This window comes from Lytechinus variegatus, chromosome 3 (assembly GCF_018143015.1).
Source record: "Lytechinus variegatus isolate NC3 chromosome 3, Lvar_3.0, whole genome shotgun sequence".
In the NCBI taxonomy this organism is placed as follows: domain Eukaryota; kingdom Metazoa; phylum Echinodermata; class Echinoidea; order Temnopleuroida; family Toxopneustidae; genus Lytechinus; species Lytechinus variegatus.
Genome location: NC_054742.1, coordinates 50,844,806 through 50,862,704, shown reverse-complemented (window position 1 = coordinate 50,862,704; position 17,899 = coordinate 50,844,806). Strand labels below are relative to the sequence as shown.

The 17,899-nt window shown below is 34.5% G+C and overlaps 1 protein-coding gene across 1 annotated transcript; it reads left to right on the top strand.

Moving 5' to 3' along the window:
• The first annotated feature begins 1,024 nt into the window (after positions 1–1,024).
• Positions 1,025–16,976, top strand: LOC121411283 (E3 ubiquitin-protein ligase RNF113A-like). Its single transcript, XM_041603917.1, has 9 exons — positions 1,025–1,161; positions 7,174–7,247; positions 8,255–8,353; positions 8,970–9,077; positions 11,218–11,327; positions 12,360–12,559; positions 13,286–13,382; positions 14,472–14,578; positions 15,327–16,976. Exons 1-9 carry the CDS (start codon positions 1,068–1,070, stop codon positions 15,425–15,427), a joined length of 990 nt encoding a protein of 329 aa, XP_041459851.1. The 5' UTR covers positions 1,025–1,067; the 3' UTR covers positions 15,428–16,976.
• The last annotated feature ends 923 nt before the right edge of the window (positions 16,977–17,899 follow it).

The window sequence follows — 17,899 nt, the reverse complement described above, 5'->3', positions numbered from 1 at the left end:
AAACAATCATCAGACATATGTTGCGCCTCCACGCCATGAAATCTAATCTCTTGCTTCACTCTATCGCATACCCATACGAGTTGCATAATATCATCAAATCCACTCTTTAAAGGGAAAGTTCATGATAAAAGTTTATTTTAAAATAGCAGAAAAAATAATAAAGAAATGTTGGTGAAGATTTAAGGTTAATACATCAAAGATTTTTTTTATAAATGTTATTATAAGAAAGGAAAAGACAGAAAAGTTATTTCGCGCCCACTCCTGAAAGCTAAGACAGTTTTAGTCACTATGAACCATTAGAAAAATTAAATTAATGCATCTTATATTTCATTACATAATATGGGGCAGCTGCTCATAACATATAAAACATGGAATTCTAAAAACTTTCTTAATTTTTGATGGATATTTATAAAACTTCACATATATTTATTATTATTCTTGTATTTTTACAACTAACTTTTCTTCAGGATAAACTTCCCCATTAATAGATGCGTGCTTTTGTATGAAAGAAAAATATAGATCGACAAAAAAAAAAAATTGTAATAAACCTAAACTGTATCTGCTATCATTACAGAGAGAGATAATGGAACGTTTCCAGATTGTGCATGTGGTGGTAGGTTTTACCCCTTGTGGCAAAATAACATTTGATTCACGCGGTAAATTGTCAATTTGAGATTTTGTTTTGATGATCTCGTTTATGAAACAGCCATAACTATCTTATTCCTGGTTGTGTTTGTGCCAGGAAAGGGGGGGGGGGGTGCTTTCAAAACTCAAAACGGCGTCTTTAATAGTTGCAAGAACACTATATGTTCTGTTCATTGAGCGAAATGAAAGGCCGTATCGCTTTTTATTTCTTATTGATCATTTTATTATGTTCATCAATTTCGTTATGCCTTCTTTATTTTTATTTTTTTTGTTAACAGTAATTATGCGATTTATTTTGTTTGTAATTATAAAAATCAATGATTGTAAAAGGGCACAAGATTGGATTGCTCTTTAACAACAGAGGGCAGTAGATGCCGGATAACAGAATAATAGAGCCGAAAAAAGTGATATGATCGGTGAGTATGGAGATGAACTCTGGCACAAAATTCTCTTTCAAGAAACGAGGAAGACTTGCAAACTCAAGGAAAAGAAAGACCAGTACCACTAGTGATGAAGGTACGTACTTAATGTATCAGATTTCTATCGGTGCTAACATGTAATGTGGGCTTTTTGATGAACAATCGTTGTTAAATTGTATTACACGGTCCCACATGTTGAAATCCGTGATAAGGTACGGTACCGGTAGTCTAAAAAAAAAACACGCACTTTTTGGACTCGCAAAACAATAGATCTAACAGTTACATGTAACGTTACAAGTACAAATACATGTAACGTGAGAATCACATGCATGTGAGGTTAGCTATACTAACCTCGCACAACGCATGTGATTTCATTTGACGTTTTCAAATTCATTCATCACACGAATGTTGTTTAAATTTTAATGAGGCCTGAGGCTGAGGGAATAAAAGTTACACGCCAAATGGCAAAACCTTCTACATTTATTTACTACATAACTTTCAATTTATCAACTAAATGAATTGTAAAAATATATTCAAAATTATGTATAAAAATGATTTTATACCAAGAACTCTAATTTTCATCAAGAAATTATAAAGTTATTCCAGTTTAAGTCGCTCATATTCATCCAAATTGTTTGTGGTCATTATCTTAATGTAAAGTCAATGGAGTACAGAACTGATTTTTGTGACCATTTTGAACCCAAGTCTTCAACGGGCTCTAACTTCTTTGTTTTTGAGCCCTATGAAGTAATTTAGGTATCATTGGAAAGGTGAAAGAAGGCTCAATTGATGTGTAATCATTTCATCTTGTAATTTTTCTTCTTATTATGTGTAAAATAATCATGATAGATAATTTATATAATTTAGTTGGCATCAAAACAGCATCATGTACATAATTTCCTAAATGAATTTGTTTAAAGTATTGTTTTTGTAATTTCTAATGTATTTCTTTGTTTTCCTGATATAAATTACAAGCCCTTTTTCAACTTAAGTATTGTAATTTTGTATACATGTATGTACGGGCGTTCTTTTTTTACGTATAAAAATGATTCCTTTTGTACTTTGTATGACCGAATAAAAATACAAATGTGCTTTTTTTCTGATGTATTTGATTGTTTCACCAATTCCTTATGTATTCTATTGTTTCAACAATTTGTTATACATGTATAATATGTAGCTTTTGATTTTAGAGACAATGAACATTTGATTACATTTTTTTAGGAGGGCTGAATGTAAAATATGTATGTAGCATTTTATGCAATTTATTTCAATTATCAAGTATGAAAATTAAGCTTTAATATATTCTATTAGTTTTCAATTATTTCTTAGATTTGTATACATATTATGAAGACCCTGTTTGAGCTCTCATTTTTTTAAAGAAAAAATAATAAATTCAAATTGTTAGTTGAAGCCAAAAGTAAAGGAAAAGAGTGGTCTATTTCTTTCAAAACAAAACAAAAAACAACCAGGAAAAAAGGATAACAAAGCTTTAAACAACAACAACAAAACAGACATCAAAGCTCCAAACAAACACTAAAAACAAGAGAAACAAAAGTGACACAAAAACTTGTATGAATCCCATCCCCATTTTCCAGTTTAAAACACAACCCCCACCTGCACCCCTAATGAAAAAAATGTAAATTTAAAAAAAATAGTAAAATTAATAATAATAAAAAAACATAAATACAGGACTTAGACCCATCTGGAAATGAAATATTCTTTCCTCTAAGTTTTCATGTATTTTCTTACAAGAGTGAAAAAAATACAACAACAACAAAATAGACAACATATACATGTAGTTCATGCATTTTAGTAAAAAAAAAATCAACATTTAAGATATTCTCCTTTCAAAAGCAAATCCAGTCTCCAAATAATGAAACATGACAAAAAAATAAAAAAATAAACAATACAAAATGAAAAAAGAGAAACTACAACAAAAAAAAAAGAAACAAAAAAATATAAAAAAATAAATGTAATTTTTGCATTTCAATTAAAAAGTCAATATTTATGATATTCCCCTTTCAAAAGCAAATCCAGTCTCAAAATAATGAAACATGATTGAAAAGTTTCCAAATATATTTTTTTTCTATGAAAGAAAAAAAGAAACACTATAGATTTTGCATTTTAATTTTAAAAGTCAACATTGATATTCCACTTCCAAAAGAATCCAGTTTCCAAATGATGAAACATGATTGAACAATCAACCATCTTGACTCTATAACCTTGGGAGGAAAGAATGTTTTTGTGACAAAATGTATATATTAAAATCAATATCAGAATAATAATCTATGGTATAGTGACATAAATTTTCAGAAAAAGGCACAATATTATTAAGTAACAAACAATTCAGATCCAGTTCAATCCAGCATGAACGACTCACTGTCAACCGCTCCCGTCACCAAGCCCTCCGCATCGGGTACCGGTAGCTCAACTGCCGAGAGACCGACGGGAGCCCACTGCATCGGGCAGCTCGACTACAGAGAGACCGGCGGTGACAAGGGTAGCTTGCAGCTCTCATATCTGGACTACGCATCAAAAGAACCTTATATATTAGGTTTTATTTTAAACTTTGATAGTTTTCAAAGGAATAAATATACATAATTGGAACTTTTTTCTACTTACCATCACAAAATTTCGATCATTTACGCATCCAAAAATTTGATGAACTTTCAAGCTCCGATATCAACACTTCACAGGGGAGCTATATTGAAACTTATATGTACAGAAAGTGCACATCTTCAACTGTCTGAAAAAAGGCACGAGATTGCATGCAACTATTATGTGCACATGCGCATTAAACCCCATTTTCGAGGAGCCGCCCAGACAGAGGTGAGACCACTTGCAGCAAAACCCATGCGAAGCCGATGCAGCCAAAACCAGCGCTCGCGATGCGGCCGCATTCACACATACCTACTAACATTCTCCAATTCAAGTCGTTGGCGCATAGGAAATTGTAAATGATTGCATGATGAAAGTGGACTAAACGAGCAAGAAAATTATGCTGAGTACCTAGAATGTGGTTAGCAGTACAACTACAAGCTTCAGAACCGTAAAAAAACGGCTTATAAATGATATTGCGCGCCCTCTTTAAGCCAAAATTGATTTTGTCGCTGATCGAACGGCATCTAAGTGAAGATCAAGAAAAATACATTATTGTTAACAAAATGCTAAGAGAAGTCACTAAAGAATCCAGTAAGAGTTCCATATGCACCCCCCACTAAGATTGAAAATAAAAACATGGAGAAGGTTCAGAATGATATATCTAGCCCTAATATAGAACATATATGATGGGGGAGTGGAAATCCTGGGGGGGGGGGGCACTCAACCAAAAAAGTGGTAGGGGTAAGCTGCGGGCGAGACAAAAAGTGGGGGCCTTGGAGCGGGCTAATTGTAAAAAGGAGGGTCCTCGGAACTACAAATGATTCTGAAAACGGGGGTCCTTGGAACGGGTCGCCTGCATGTGAGTGCGTATATGCATTCCTATGGAACGGGCATAACGTGCATGCAGCTAGCTCGGCATGGGCACCGGGTGCGCTAGCGCACAGGTGATAGTCGGACAGCGCTCTACGGCCGCTTTTCACCAAAATTGCGGCTCATTGTAGCAGATCAATGTGACCTGAACGGCATAACGGAAAATATGCGAAGCGTTGGAGCGGATTTCTTTCTTCTTTTTTCACGATAAGAAGAAAATGATAAGTTTTGGAGCGGCTTTCTTTGTTCTTTTTCTCAATAAGACAAAAATGCTATGCCTTGGAATGGAAATTTGAGTGTAAAAATGGGGGTCCCCTCTGCGGCACATACTCACTATGCATTATATAATGAGTGTCCCCCCACCCCCCCATGTGGAAATACCAAAATATGGCTTTATTCCGTCAAATTTCGAGCAGGATCTAGTGCGTGTTATTGTCCATAGACATTGGTTTATTTAGTCAGTAAAGGGTCTGTGAGTAAAGACTTGTCGAACTATCGGCTAAAAATACTGTTATGAATATCGTTAAAATACCCCTTCTGTGCCAGATATGCGCTTTAATAATTAAGCATAATATATACAGGAAATCTGCATAAACCATGGACTCAACCCGTGGGTTTTCAAAACCACCTTTGTGAATTTGGGCCATAGTGTGAGTGGAAATGCCCATGGAGTAGGCGGCATTGGGACCTCAATAAAACCTGCAAGAGTAGTCAGACTTCCAAGCACCATTCTATGAAATCGACAGATATTTAATCAAAATTTTCATATAAGATATAATTTGGGATATCTTAACTGCAATATACAAGAACTAATTTCACTTTAAAGGACAAGTCCACCCCAACAAAAACTTGATTTGAATAAAAGAGAAAAAATCAACAAGCATAACAATGAAAACTTCATCAAAATCAGATGTAAAATAAGAAAGTTACGACATTTTAAAGTTTCGCTTCATTTCACAAAACAGTTATATGAACGAGCCAGTTACAACCAAATGTGAGAGTCGATGATGTCACTCACTCACTGTTTCTTTTGTTTTTTATTGTTTGAAATATGAAATGTTTTGATTTTCTCGTCATTCTCATGTGAAATTAAGTTTCATTCCTCCCTGAACACGTGGAATACCATTATTGTAACATTTTGTGCTGCAGGCAAGGAGGTCCTCATCATCAAATTTGTAAAAATTGAAATGTTGTATAATTCAAACAATAAAAAACAAAAAAAATAGTGAGTGAGTGACATCATCGACTCTCTCATTTGGATGTAACTGGCACGTTCATATAACTATTTTGTTGAAATTGAAAATAAGCAAAACTTTGAAATATCATAACTTTCTTATTTTACACCCGATTTTGATGAAATCTTCAGCATTGTGCTTGTCTGATTTTTCTCTATGGATTCAAATCAACATTTTTCTTAGGTGGACTTGACCTTTAAAAATTTTTATGATTAAAAGAAAAAAAAAGATAAAATCACAAGACAGTTCACCCTGCTATTATTGTGTGCATTTGTGTGTTGCTACGGGGATGCCGACTTTCTACAAATACACCACCCCTTTTATGCGCTTTTGTCACCTATGAGGTCAATAGTTAGGCTTTGACCCCATTGTTACTAGGAGTGAAAACACCCTGTTAAGCTGTTTCCTCCAATATTTTACATAAAACCTTTGTAATTTTTAGGGTGCAGTTACTGCGGGAAGAGTGCCTTTTGGGGCAGCCACCCAAACATAAAACAAAATGAATGCGGGATAATGGATAAAAACTCACACATTTTTTTCCTTGCGTTGTTCCCAGATTTAGTGCGTACGGCTTGCTCTGAATACACAATGACAAAGTCAAGAGTGAGAAATCGATGTAGAAAACTTAACAAATTGTTTTACGCATTACATTTTATCCAAAGTGGTAGGTGCTAATGAGTGCTTAACATAGGGAATGAGAGGTGCTAGTGCAGTTGCGCATTCCACCTGTAATAAACCACTTCACTAATAGTATGTCCAAAATTATTTTTATGCAATTACCCGCTTGTGGTTGTATCCAATAGCATAGGTGTCGATATAGCCATACACCACTGTTAAGCACACCAGACATGTGCAATTTGTTGAAAGGGGTACGTTTGCAAGCTTGTTGTGGCATCAGCTGAATGATCAAAATGACATGCCAATCAAAATTGCACTCAATCAGGCTCAATAGTTCCTGGTGTTTCTCTAAATTTTTTTTGTTTCATTCTCACTGTCCCTCTATTTTTAATCTCTTGTTTCAAATGCTAAATTATGCCAGAACTTCAATGTAATTTAGCAATGGCTGATCCATGTATCCGCCATTGCCTCCAAACCCTTTTTGATCCACCTTTGTGATATTAAGCAAAATATTGAAATAATGTCTTGCCTAACATTTCTACATTTAATGAGTCATGATAGTCAGTTTGACTATTCACCTTGCCTGTAAACCCTGTATGCATTCCTATGTGAGTTATCAATCTTATGTAAAGTACGTTTGCTCATAATGGATTGGGAAGGGTTCTGACTCATATCCAATACATTATTTACACCGGCAGTAGCCTTAATTTGATATTTCTTTATATGTCCAAAGGTTATTTTAAAGTGCTTTTCTTATTTTCCTATTTTGTTCATTTGTTATATAGGAAGTGGTGAAGATGAGAGCGCTGTCGTAAGGAAAGAAAGGAGACAAGCCATTCCAAATCCGATGAGACAAAAGGTAATTAAATTGGAACTTTGTACCAATAATTAATTTGTCTATTTCACTATTTTTACATTTCCGTTGCACATTGTTTATCAAATTTGTAAAAATTAATGTAAAAGACTATCACACTCTAGAATCATTTCAAGAGAGATGTAAATTTTATACTGTGTTCGCTTGATGGCTAGGTGTAGGTTTATTGTATGGCAACATTTCTTCTGGAATGAAAGTCTTATTAATTGCTAATTGTACTACTGAAGTAAACATTTGGGTCTAATCTATACTAATATTTCTACAACCAATGAATAAAGAACGTTTAATACATAAAAACAGTTTAAGGAAATGATAAAGATTTTGCACTCTCATATAAGAGCAATCTGAAATTCATCAGACAGTAGTTTATATGCTCTTCCAAATGTATGAGTAGTTTTTTTTTTCTTTTGCACTTTGTTTTATATAGTGTATGTTTGCACATTATTATTTTCCTCCAATCATTTTGCAAAGTGGAATAGATAGTATTAAATAAAATTGTAAAATAATTGATTATGAAAAGTAATTAATGTAAGATTGATCTCAAGATTTGCATGACCGCACATATTATTGTGGAGCGTTGTGGCCCAGTCGATTAGTCTTCGGACTTTGAAACAGAGGGTCGTGGGTTCGAATCCCAGCCATGGCGTAATTTCCTTCAGCAATAAACTGATCCACAATGTGCTGCACTCAACCCAGGTGAGGTAAATGGGTACCGGTAGGAAGTAATTCCTTAAAAAGCTGTGTGCGCTATGAACGCCTAGCTTAGCCGGGTAATATAGGAGCGCCTTGAGCACCTAACAAGGTGGATATGTGCGCAATATAAATACCCCATATTATTATTATTATAATTATTGATTACGGTGTTGCAAAAAATATGACATTAAATTCCAAGACAAACTTTATCATTGCCACCAATTTGGCAGGTATTAAAAGGGGGGGGGGGTGAGTAGTTGCAAGAAAGATATTGACATGAACATCTTCCTTTATTTTAGACGAAGAAACTGAGTGAGAGGCAAGATATCAAATACAGTGACAGCAGTGAAGATGAATCTAAGGATACAATGGTCAGCTATAAATCCAGTAGATCCGCTGTGAGTATTCAATTATTTGTCGTTTAATATTTTATCATTCTTAAAATGATTTTATTTGATTTTAATGAAACAATGCATATATTATCAAATGAAATTAAAAATTGTCTCACTTCATCTGTGATGTCTTGTTGGCTATTTATCAAAAACACATCTGCGTCTTATGTTTACATTTCATATCCAAGGAGGAAAGAGATTATTTTATTTCTAATTCTGACAGTTTGCAACCGTCTTCGCATCCATCCCATTGATTACTGACTTCCCAGTTAATGAAAACCAGGCTGACTCCTGAATGAAACTTTTCCACAGTCATATTCATAGTTTAAGACTTGGTCAATTTGAGATGATTTAGCAATGTGAAATGAGTGAAGAACAGATTCAGTAGAGTCTTCATTAGTCATCCTTCCATAAAAACTTGGCCAAGTCAAAGCATTTTTTAAACCAGAATATACAGTTTATATGAATTATCTAAGCCAAATTGCACCCAAATCAAACAGATTTCTGTGGTACTAAGAGGTTTGAGTTCAGTAGATTTGCTTGTATTGATTTTACAATCCCAAGCTAAAGGGTTGACCTAGTTGAATATTTTTTTAGGTTTTTGATGGTCTTTATTTTTCAGAAACCAACTGGACCAGAAGATGGGGGTGCTACAGCAACCTATAACCTGGATACAGATTTCAATGAAGACGCCCAGGCATTGTTTGAGAAACAGAAGAAGATCAATGAGGTTTGTAGCAATGAAAAATTACTATTGAAAGACAATTTGTCACAGCCACATGAAATAGAGTAAAGAAATTATGATTTCACCCAAAAGTATTTGGTTTAGTTTATTTAGTTCACTTCATTTATTTATTTAATCTCTAAAAACAATGAGTACATATATATAAATATGTAATCAAATATACACATCAATAAAAAGATAAATAAAATAAACGCAAAAATAAAAGATAAACGCTTTTGAGTATTGTAAGGCATGTATGGTAATATAAGAAATGAAATAAGAGGACTTTTATAAAGCCATTAGTGGCCTTGTGAGGGAAGTATCCTAAAATGAGAAACAATGAATTGGAGGCTATTTCCTATATACAATAAACAAAGCAAATATGAATACATAAAAGACAAAAACATGAGGTTAAAAAAAAGACAGATAAGAAGGTAAACAATACATGTATAAAGGGATCAATAACTTGGTATAAGATGGTAATATAGCTGCTATTCTAGACTTATTTTTAAGTAATTATTTAATTTTTCAAAAGGGAAAGAGAGATGCAGGATCAAACAAATTTAGGTTTTCATGCCCAGAGTAGCAACCATTTCCTTTATATACCCATTGCTTTCCGAGGCAAGAATTGCAACAAATGTTTGCCATCTTCAGCCAGAGAAGATAATACTGGCTATTGTAATTAATACTTTCTGCATCAGAAGTCCCTAATCACTTAACAACAATTCAATACATAATTACCCTGTCTTTTGCAGAGCTTCGTTTACATACTGCTATTCTAGGAAATTAAAAAATTCCGGCAAGCTCCCTATCTACCTCAATTAAGTTGAGTACAGCACAACAGGGATGAATTTCTCTGCCTGATGGAAAATCAGAACATGGGATAGGGTTTGACCTGCTGATTATGAGACCGGAGTCGGAACCACTTCACCATGACAGCTCTTTATATCAAATGCATCTTGATCACTTTTTGTCTCACCTGCGAAGCAAAGTGAGACTATAGGCGCCGCTTTTCCGACGGCGGCGGCGGCGGCATCAACATCAAATCTTAACCTGAGGTTAAGTTTTTGAAATGACATCATAACTTAGAAAGTATATGGACCTAGCTCATGAAACTTGGCCATAAGGTTAATCAAGTAATACTGAACATCATATTAGAGTTTCATGTCACATGACCAAGGTCAAAGGTCATTTAGGGTCAATGAACTTAGACCATGTTGGAGGAATCAACATCGAAATCTTAACCTGTGGTTAAGTTTTTGAAATGTCATCATAACTTAGAAAATATATGGACCTAGTTCATGAAACTTGGACATAAGGTTAATCAAGTATCACTGAACATCCTGCATGAGTTTCACGTCACATGACCAAGGTCAAAGGTCATTTAGGGTCAATGAACTTTGGCCGAATTGGGGATATCTGTTGAATTCCCATCATAACTTTGAAAGTTTATGGATCTGATTCATGAAACTTGGACATAATAGTAATCAAGCATCACTGAAAATTTTGTGCAAGTTTCAGGTCTCATGATTAAGGTCAAAGGTCATTTAGGGTCAATGAACTTTGGCCGAATCGGGGGTATCTGTTGAATTACCATCATAACTTTGAAAGTTTATTGGTCTAGTTCATTAAACTTGGACATTAGAGTAATCAAGTACCACTGAACATCCTGTGCACGTTTCAGGTCACATGACCAAGGTCAAAGGTCAATGAACTTTGGCCGAATTGGGTGTATCTGTTGAATTACCATCATAACTTTGAAAGTTTATGGATCTGATTCATGAAACTTGTACATAAGAGTAATCAATTATCACTGAATATCCTGTTTGAGTTTCAGGTCACATGATCAAGGTCAAAGGTCATGTAAGGTCAATGAACTTTGGCCATGTTGGGTTTTTTTGGTGAATAACCATCATATCTCTGTAAGTTTATTGGTCTAGTTCATAAAAAGTGGACATAAGAGTAACCATGTATCACTGAACATCTTGTGCGAGTTAGAGTAGTATTCAAAGTCAGCACTGCTGCTATATTGAACCGCGTGATGCAGGTGAGACGGCCAGAGGCATTCCACTTGTTATTCATTATAGTGCAATCTAGGTCTTGTAGGCATGGTTATCATGTTCACTGTATCTTTCTGCTCATGTAGGAGTTAAAAGGAGAAGAGGATGATAAGAAGTACAGAGGAATCAATAACTATCATACATACATTGAGAAGAGAGACACTGCACAGGGTAACGCATCCAGTGGTCACGTAAGGTAAGTTTAGGGAAGCATCAGTTTTAAACTTGACCTTTGTAGACACCACTTGTGCAAGATTTTAAACTAAATAGTTCATGTATGTACAGACTGTAAGTATAGTTCGCTGAATGGTTTTGTTTAATTGGTATGATGAAATGAAGAACATTCTTTTTTTGTAAAGTCATCAAATTCTACCTGTTTTGGTAAGCTTTCTCTTGAGGCTGGAAGCGTCATCAGACCTTTTGTTATAGAGATCTAGTTGCTGATGCAGCATGATGAGGCATTATTATACTCCCTTTTCAATGTACCATCTTATTCTAATGACTTGTGCTGCATCAGCAATGACAAAGATGCGATGAAGTTTGCAGCCTAGCAGTGATGCGTAATACTGAAATGGGTAAAATTTCAAGATTGAGAACAAAGAGTGTTTGCTCACGTAAGCATAGCTTTCAGTTTTTGAGTAGTTGTATTTTGACTGAATGTGCAGATACGAGCACCAGTCCCTCTTATTAGCGTCCTGTACCATACCATGATATGGTGGGAAAGTTCATGTAATCCTGTGATCTAGAGCATGTCATAGTTAACTGCACTTCTAGCAGTGCCTGATTACAAACCAGTATACATCCATTACCCTTTGCAGAGTATGGTGAGGTGCAGAATGGGTTGCAGGTAAATATTCTTTAACACAGACTAAACATACATCTTTCAAGGTTGACAAATTGTTAAGCTTTTGATCTCAACACAAAATGTTTGGCTTCTAACTGCAGCCTCCTCAGTGATGCCGCCTGATTGAACTTAGTGATGTAATGATCATAGACACTCGGAAGCTTGTATCACCCTTCGTCCTTGTTGAGAGAAGGTTTGAATGATTTGTAACAATTTGTTATTTTCAAACACCACAGATGAACTTTCATGATTGTATATTTCAAGGTTAATCTTTTTGAGTATGAAGATATTCTGAATGATACAACCTTGGACTGGATCTTTAATCAAAGTATTTGGACTGTTTCCTTGGTAAAAACTACTTGATTGATTTCTGTTTATGTTCAGGAAAGGACCAATGAGGGCGCCAACCAACCTCCGTTCGACCACTCGATGGGATTATGCACCTGATATCTGTAAAGACTACAAGGAGACTGGGTTCTGTGGGTTTGGTGATAGCTGTAAGTTCATGCATGACAGATCCGACTACAAGTTTGGATGGCAGCTTGAGAAGGAATGGGATGATGGAAAATATCAACAACAACAAGGTGAGTTTATGGGCAACAGCCCTCACAGTAAGACCACAAGAAGGCAAGGCAATTACTCTTGGTAATTGGATATTTTTAAGGGCAACAGAGCAGTTGAGGTGGCCACCAAGGCAATAGCTTTCACCATCTTTGGTTAACACAAGCCCTGATCGGCAATATTGAACAAAAAAAGCTAGGGGAGTGTTTCAAGAAGCATCATGTCTTTGGTTTTCTCTGACAATTATGCAACCAATCAGATGCAAGCATTTCAGTGAAAATCACTGACTGTTTGTTTCATGACATGCTCACCTGAAGTATTGATCACAAAAGGTTCTTATCAAGAAAATCCCCTGCTAGGTGTACAACTATGTTCCATGTATCTGTTAATAAGTAAACAGTTTGCCTAATTGAAGAAAAAGTGTACTACAAGTAGCTAGGTTTATTCATTACCAGTATGGGCATTTAGAACTTATATTTGTAAACTTTTGTTTCATTTAATTATGATGTTTTGACTTATATTTTCATGTTTTTTCATCAATCTGATTTACAGTAAAGTTGACCATTGTACACATTCTCAGCACTAAAAAACAACAACATGGAGAAGAGCACCAAGCAACTCAATAGTAAAAGATATAGCTTTTATAAGCCTACAACTCTATTCCGAACCAATGATTGTACATTTCTTTGAATTCAATGTGAATTGTGGAGTAATTTGATATGTTTGTTTTTCCTTTTTCCCCCTCACAGATCCAAGTATGTATGAGATTGATAGTGACGAGGATGATGACCTACCTTTCAAATGTTTCATATGTAGACAATCGTTTACCAGCCCCGTTGTCACAAAGTAAGTTTGAGAAGGAATTTTTTGCTTGTCGAATTTTTATTCAACTCAAACCCTCCCTTTCAAAAATCCTGCATACGCTACTGAACGTTACAGTATACAAATCATGCAAAGATTTTAAACCTTGTATCTCAGAATGTTAAAATTTTGAGGACATCTTAGAAAAAGGCCTATTTTAGAGTTATGACATAGATGACACCATTCTTTTGTCAATGAAGTGTTCTCTACATGGATCAGGAGTCTATTTTCAGACATTGTGAGGTTACTGCCAATGTCATAATTCTTAACACAACTTTTTCAGAGCTGGCCTCAAAATTTCTTAATTTTGGGATGCAACGTTTTAGCCCCCGCCAACAATTTGTGTTCAATCTCAGTAGTGCTGAGAGTATTAACTAATCATGGTGTCTAAAGGGTTCCAAAATACATCGACTGTGCTACTGATTATCTTCTTACATCAACATATAGAATGGCAAATGCAGATTAGTGTCCTGTGAAAGTTCTTAAGTGGCACAGTATGTCTCAAACCAAGCATGTTTAACAAATTTTCGACATTACTCCTATTTGTTTAAGATCAGTATGCTCGATCTGTAATGAAAATCATAAGATCAGTATGCTCGATCTGTATGAAAATCATAATTCATAAGTCAGAAAAAATGGCAGGTTCGAATCCCGCTGGTTCCAATTTTTTCTGACTTATGAATTATGATTTTCATACAGATCGAGCATACTGATCTTATGATTTTCATTACAGATCGAGCATACTGATCTTAAACAAATAGGAGTAATGTCGAAAATTTGTTAAACAAATTATAATCTCCTCCTATAAAAGCCTCTTAATTCTCAAACCAAGCATGGTTTACAGTTACAGACGTATCCACAAATCCTCTATGTGCAATGTATTGGAAGTTACCTTTACTCAAATGTGGTTGTCAAATCAAAGTACAAAACTTGCAAACATATGTTTATTTAGATTGGTATTTTATTATGAAACTCAACTCATTGTAATAGTTTAATATTTTTTTTATTTGATGTCACCAATGATTCAATGATCCATTTCAATGTTTATTTGTTTTCTACAATTTTCTCCAATAGATGCAAGCATTACTTTTGTGAAAAGTGTGCTCTGAAGCACTACAAGAAGAGCAAAAGATGCTTTGTGTGTGGAACACAGACCAATGGTTTATTTAATGTAGCAAGAGGTAAGAGATACACCACAAAATGGAAATTGTCCGGATTTTATTTTGGCCATAAAGAAGATGAAATTACTTGATTTTATACAGTAATTGGAAAAAATGATGATACATTAATTTTGGGTCTGCATGTACTTATCTTGGATTGTATACTGAGCACAAGTGATATTGCGCCATACAAGTGCATTTCACAAAGTTAACGCTGCACTTAAAGTAGTAGGCATACAGGCCAATTATGGAGCCTTTTAGCTATTTTTTTATAGATTAATACCCATATTAACTTTGATGGGTTTTGAAAAGCATGGACATATTTCCCTACATAGAAGTATTGATTGATATTCAGATCAGTTTACTATTGCTCTACCGTACATCTTCATGAAGACATACGAGTAGTGAAAGCTGTTCCTAGATGAAGCATCAACCATGTAATGAAATGCTGCCCTCTGTTGTCTCATATTGCACATTGATGACAAGTTACTGTAAAATCTCACTGAAGATGCAGTGATATTAATTTGATAAGTCATTCATATATCACATCTTTGCTCTCCCTCACTTTCTCTTGATATTTCTTCCAGTTTTTCTTTTCTGTGTTTTGATTGTCTCTCTCTTCCCCCCCCCCCTCTTTCTATTTTTCCCCATTAACCTTGTCTGCTCTGTAGCTCTATATACTGCCACACTCTCTTTCTAAAGAACATATCACTATCATACATGTACCTAATCTGATATTTTGTATGCATTCGTTTTCCACTCACTGCAGAGCTGATAGCCAAACTAGAAAAGTACCATCGAAACAGACAAGGTAGCGACAGTGAACCCTCAGAAGCGGATGACCACTCTGACAATGAGGAAACAAGATGACAATAAAGACTGCGATGATGACGATGGAAGAAGTATGTAGGAGGACGACAATGATGATGGTGATGTTAGTGACATATCAGAGTTTTGTGGAAGATCAATTAGTGCATTTCACAAACCTTGCTCACCAAGTTGCACCCTAATTGTGATGTCGCCTCTTTGCGCTGATCCTGAGGTTGACAACAGTGTATCGAACACCATGCATTAATAAACATGTTTCTCTTTCTAAGGAAATTACACTACTGTCAATTCTGCTGACTGATCTTTATTCTTGAGAGCCATCATTCAATTCATTATTTTTTCTTTAGATTGCCTATTTTCATTCCAGGAGTGTGTTATGCAGGAAAGAGAGCCTGCAAAGAAAAGTTAAGTAAGCCTGTCATGATAATGAACGTCATTGGCGCATGTATTATGATGAAACACATGGATTAACATAACAATTCGTCCTTGCATCAAGGACTTTTATGATGATACCAGGTACTGCTTTTGACACTATTGATATTTTAATAGATTTTTAACAAGTTCTGTTCAAAGTGGAATGAATAGTAAGGCCAGTGTCTTGTGATCAATCTTAATGTTATGAAAAAAATAGTGAGCACAGTAGTATTTTTTTAATTGAGGTTGTTTAGTATGTATCTTGAGCATCCCATATAGATTTTGGAATACAGAATTTAATAGCATTCATTATTGATCCTCCATTTGCATACCAATATAATTTTTTGCAGGTCATAACCGGTTGATTATATATTGGTTGAATTGAATTTATTTCCGTTAAAAAACAAACAACAATATATATAAAATGAAACATGTGAATTCATATATGAAAAACGGGAGGATGGCCCTACTCAGCAGCATCAATTATGGTGCTAATGGTCTACCGAGGGGTCCTCAAACCTAGAAATTGACAAATGCTGTTTATGTGACCAAGGAAATGACTCACAAAGTGTTACCTATAGTTAAAACATATATGCAAAAAGGATTGTGGTATACATGTACTGTAAAATGTGTAATCACTGATGAATTAACAAAACAAGCATGTCATTCTAGTCAGATGTCTGTTCTATTTTCCATGCAATATTAATACACTGTCCCATTTCTGCCTATCTGTGTTAGTGACCTCCAATGTGGTCATTTTTCAGCCTAGTTTTTGTGCGGAAAATTAATCTTTATTTTAAAGGCTTTCTTATTAATTCATTGTTTGCTTCAACTTCTTTCTTTAAGCTTTAAATTTTGACCAGTAGAAAATATGGGGAAGATCATCAAAAATTGCTAGGTGTATGAAGATCATGAGCAAGCTCTGGAATAAAGATTAGTTATGGTCAATGTTTAGTATATCTCAAAATAATCTTGAGCAGAAAAAAATCCTATTTACACTGAATAAGAAAAACCCGACATATATCAGTGTGAGGTGAATCCTGATAAAACATTGTAATTATTTCCAACATAACATTTTTTATGACAGTTTAAATCAGATTACATTTGTTTTGTTCAAACTGAACATTTGAAATAATTGTAATAAAGTAGCAAATATAAATAAATGTCATAATTTTTTTTAATTTCTGGCTGGTGTACAATTTGTATGAATTGGCCTGTCATGTATTCATTCTGTTAATAAGAACTGGATGAAAGAATATTATTCTGTAGACGGTTGGATGATTGGTTTTTGCACACTTAAGATTTGTTCAAAATCTCATTGACCAATTATTAAGTTAGTCACATTCATTATAAATTGTATCCCTTTGTGATATACATTTCATTCTTTCAGCTGTTTATTTATCCAATTATGTATCCATCCATTAATTTTATTAAATAATTTACTCATCCAGCAATTCATTCCATCATCTGTTTACATGGATTTACACTAAAATGCCATTCACCCAGACATTCATTTGGTCAACAAATCAGTGAATTGGAATTCTAAATTCACAACTCTACCCATTTCCAAAATGCACTCTTTCATTTTTATGTAAGCTTGCAGTCACCAATTTATCCATCAATTGGCAGATTGGTGGCACTTTCTGTTAAAAAATTAAATGTGTTTTGTTGCTTGTCAAATTATTTGGAAAATAAATTGTATTTCTTTTCTTATTTAAGTCCCCTGTTATCCCAAACAAAATGATTCAATTTTCTGTGTCCCCTCTTTTAATAAATCCCAGATCTACCCATCCATTCATGTAGCATCTGCACGATGACGATGCTAATGATGATGATGATGATAATTACAATGATAATGATGGTGATGATGATAATGATGGTGATGATGATGATGATGATAATAATGATGGTGATGATATTATGAATGAGGTAAAGATGTTGGTGATAATGATGAGGATTTTGATGATGATAAATTTAAAGAAGATTAAACTACAATATTGATGTTAATGTTTAGTATTCATAAATCATGATGATGCTGATCCACATCATTTATATTGCGCCATATTTATGTTAAAAACTTTCATAGGCGCACAGTGGAGT

What these genes read in the sequence shown, in the direction of transcription:
- LOC121411283 (XM_041603917.1), top strand. Translation starts at nt 1,068, where the DNA reads ATGGAGATGAACTCTGGCACAAAATTCTCTTTCAAGAAACGAGGAAGA. An exon ending in CAGTACCACTAGTGATGAAG is followed by an intron (nt 1,162 to 7,173) that starts GTACGTACTTAA and finishes TTTGTTATATAG; the next exon opens with GAAGTGGTGAAGATGAGAGC. An exon ending in AAAATATCAACAACAACAAG is followed by an intron (nt 12,560 to 13,285) that starts GTGAGTTTATGG and finishes TCCCCCTCACAG; the next exon opens with ATCCAAGTATGTATGAGATT.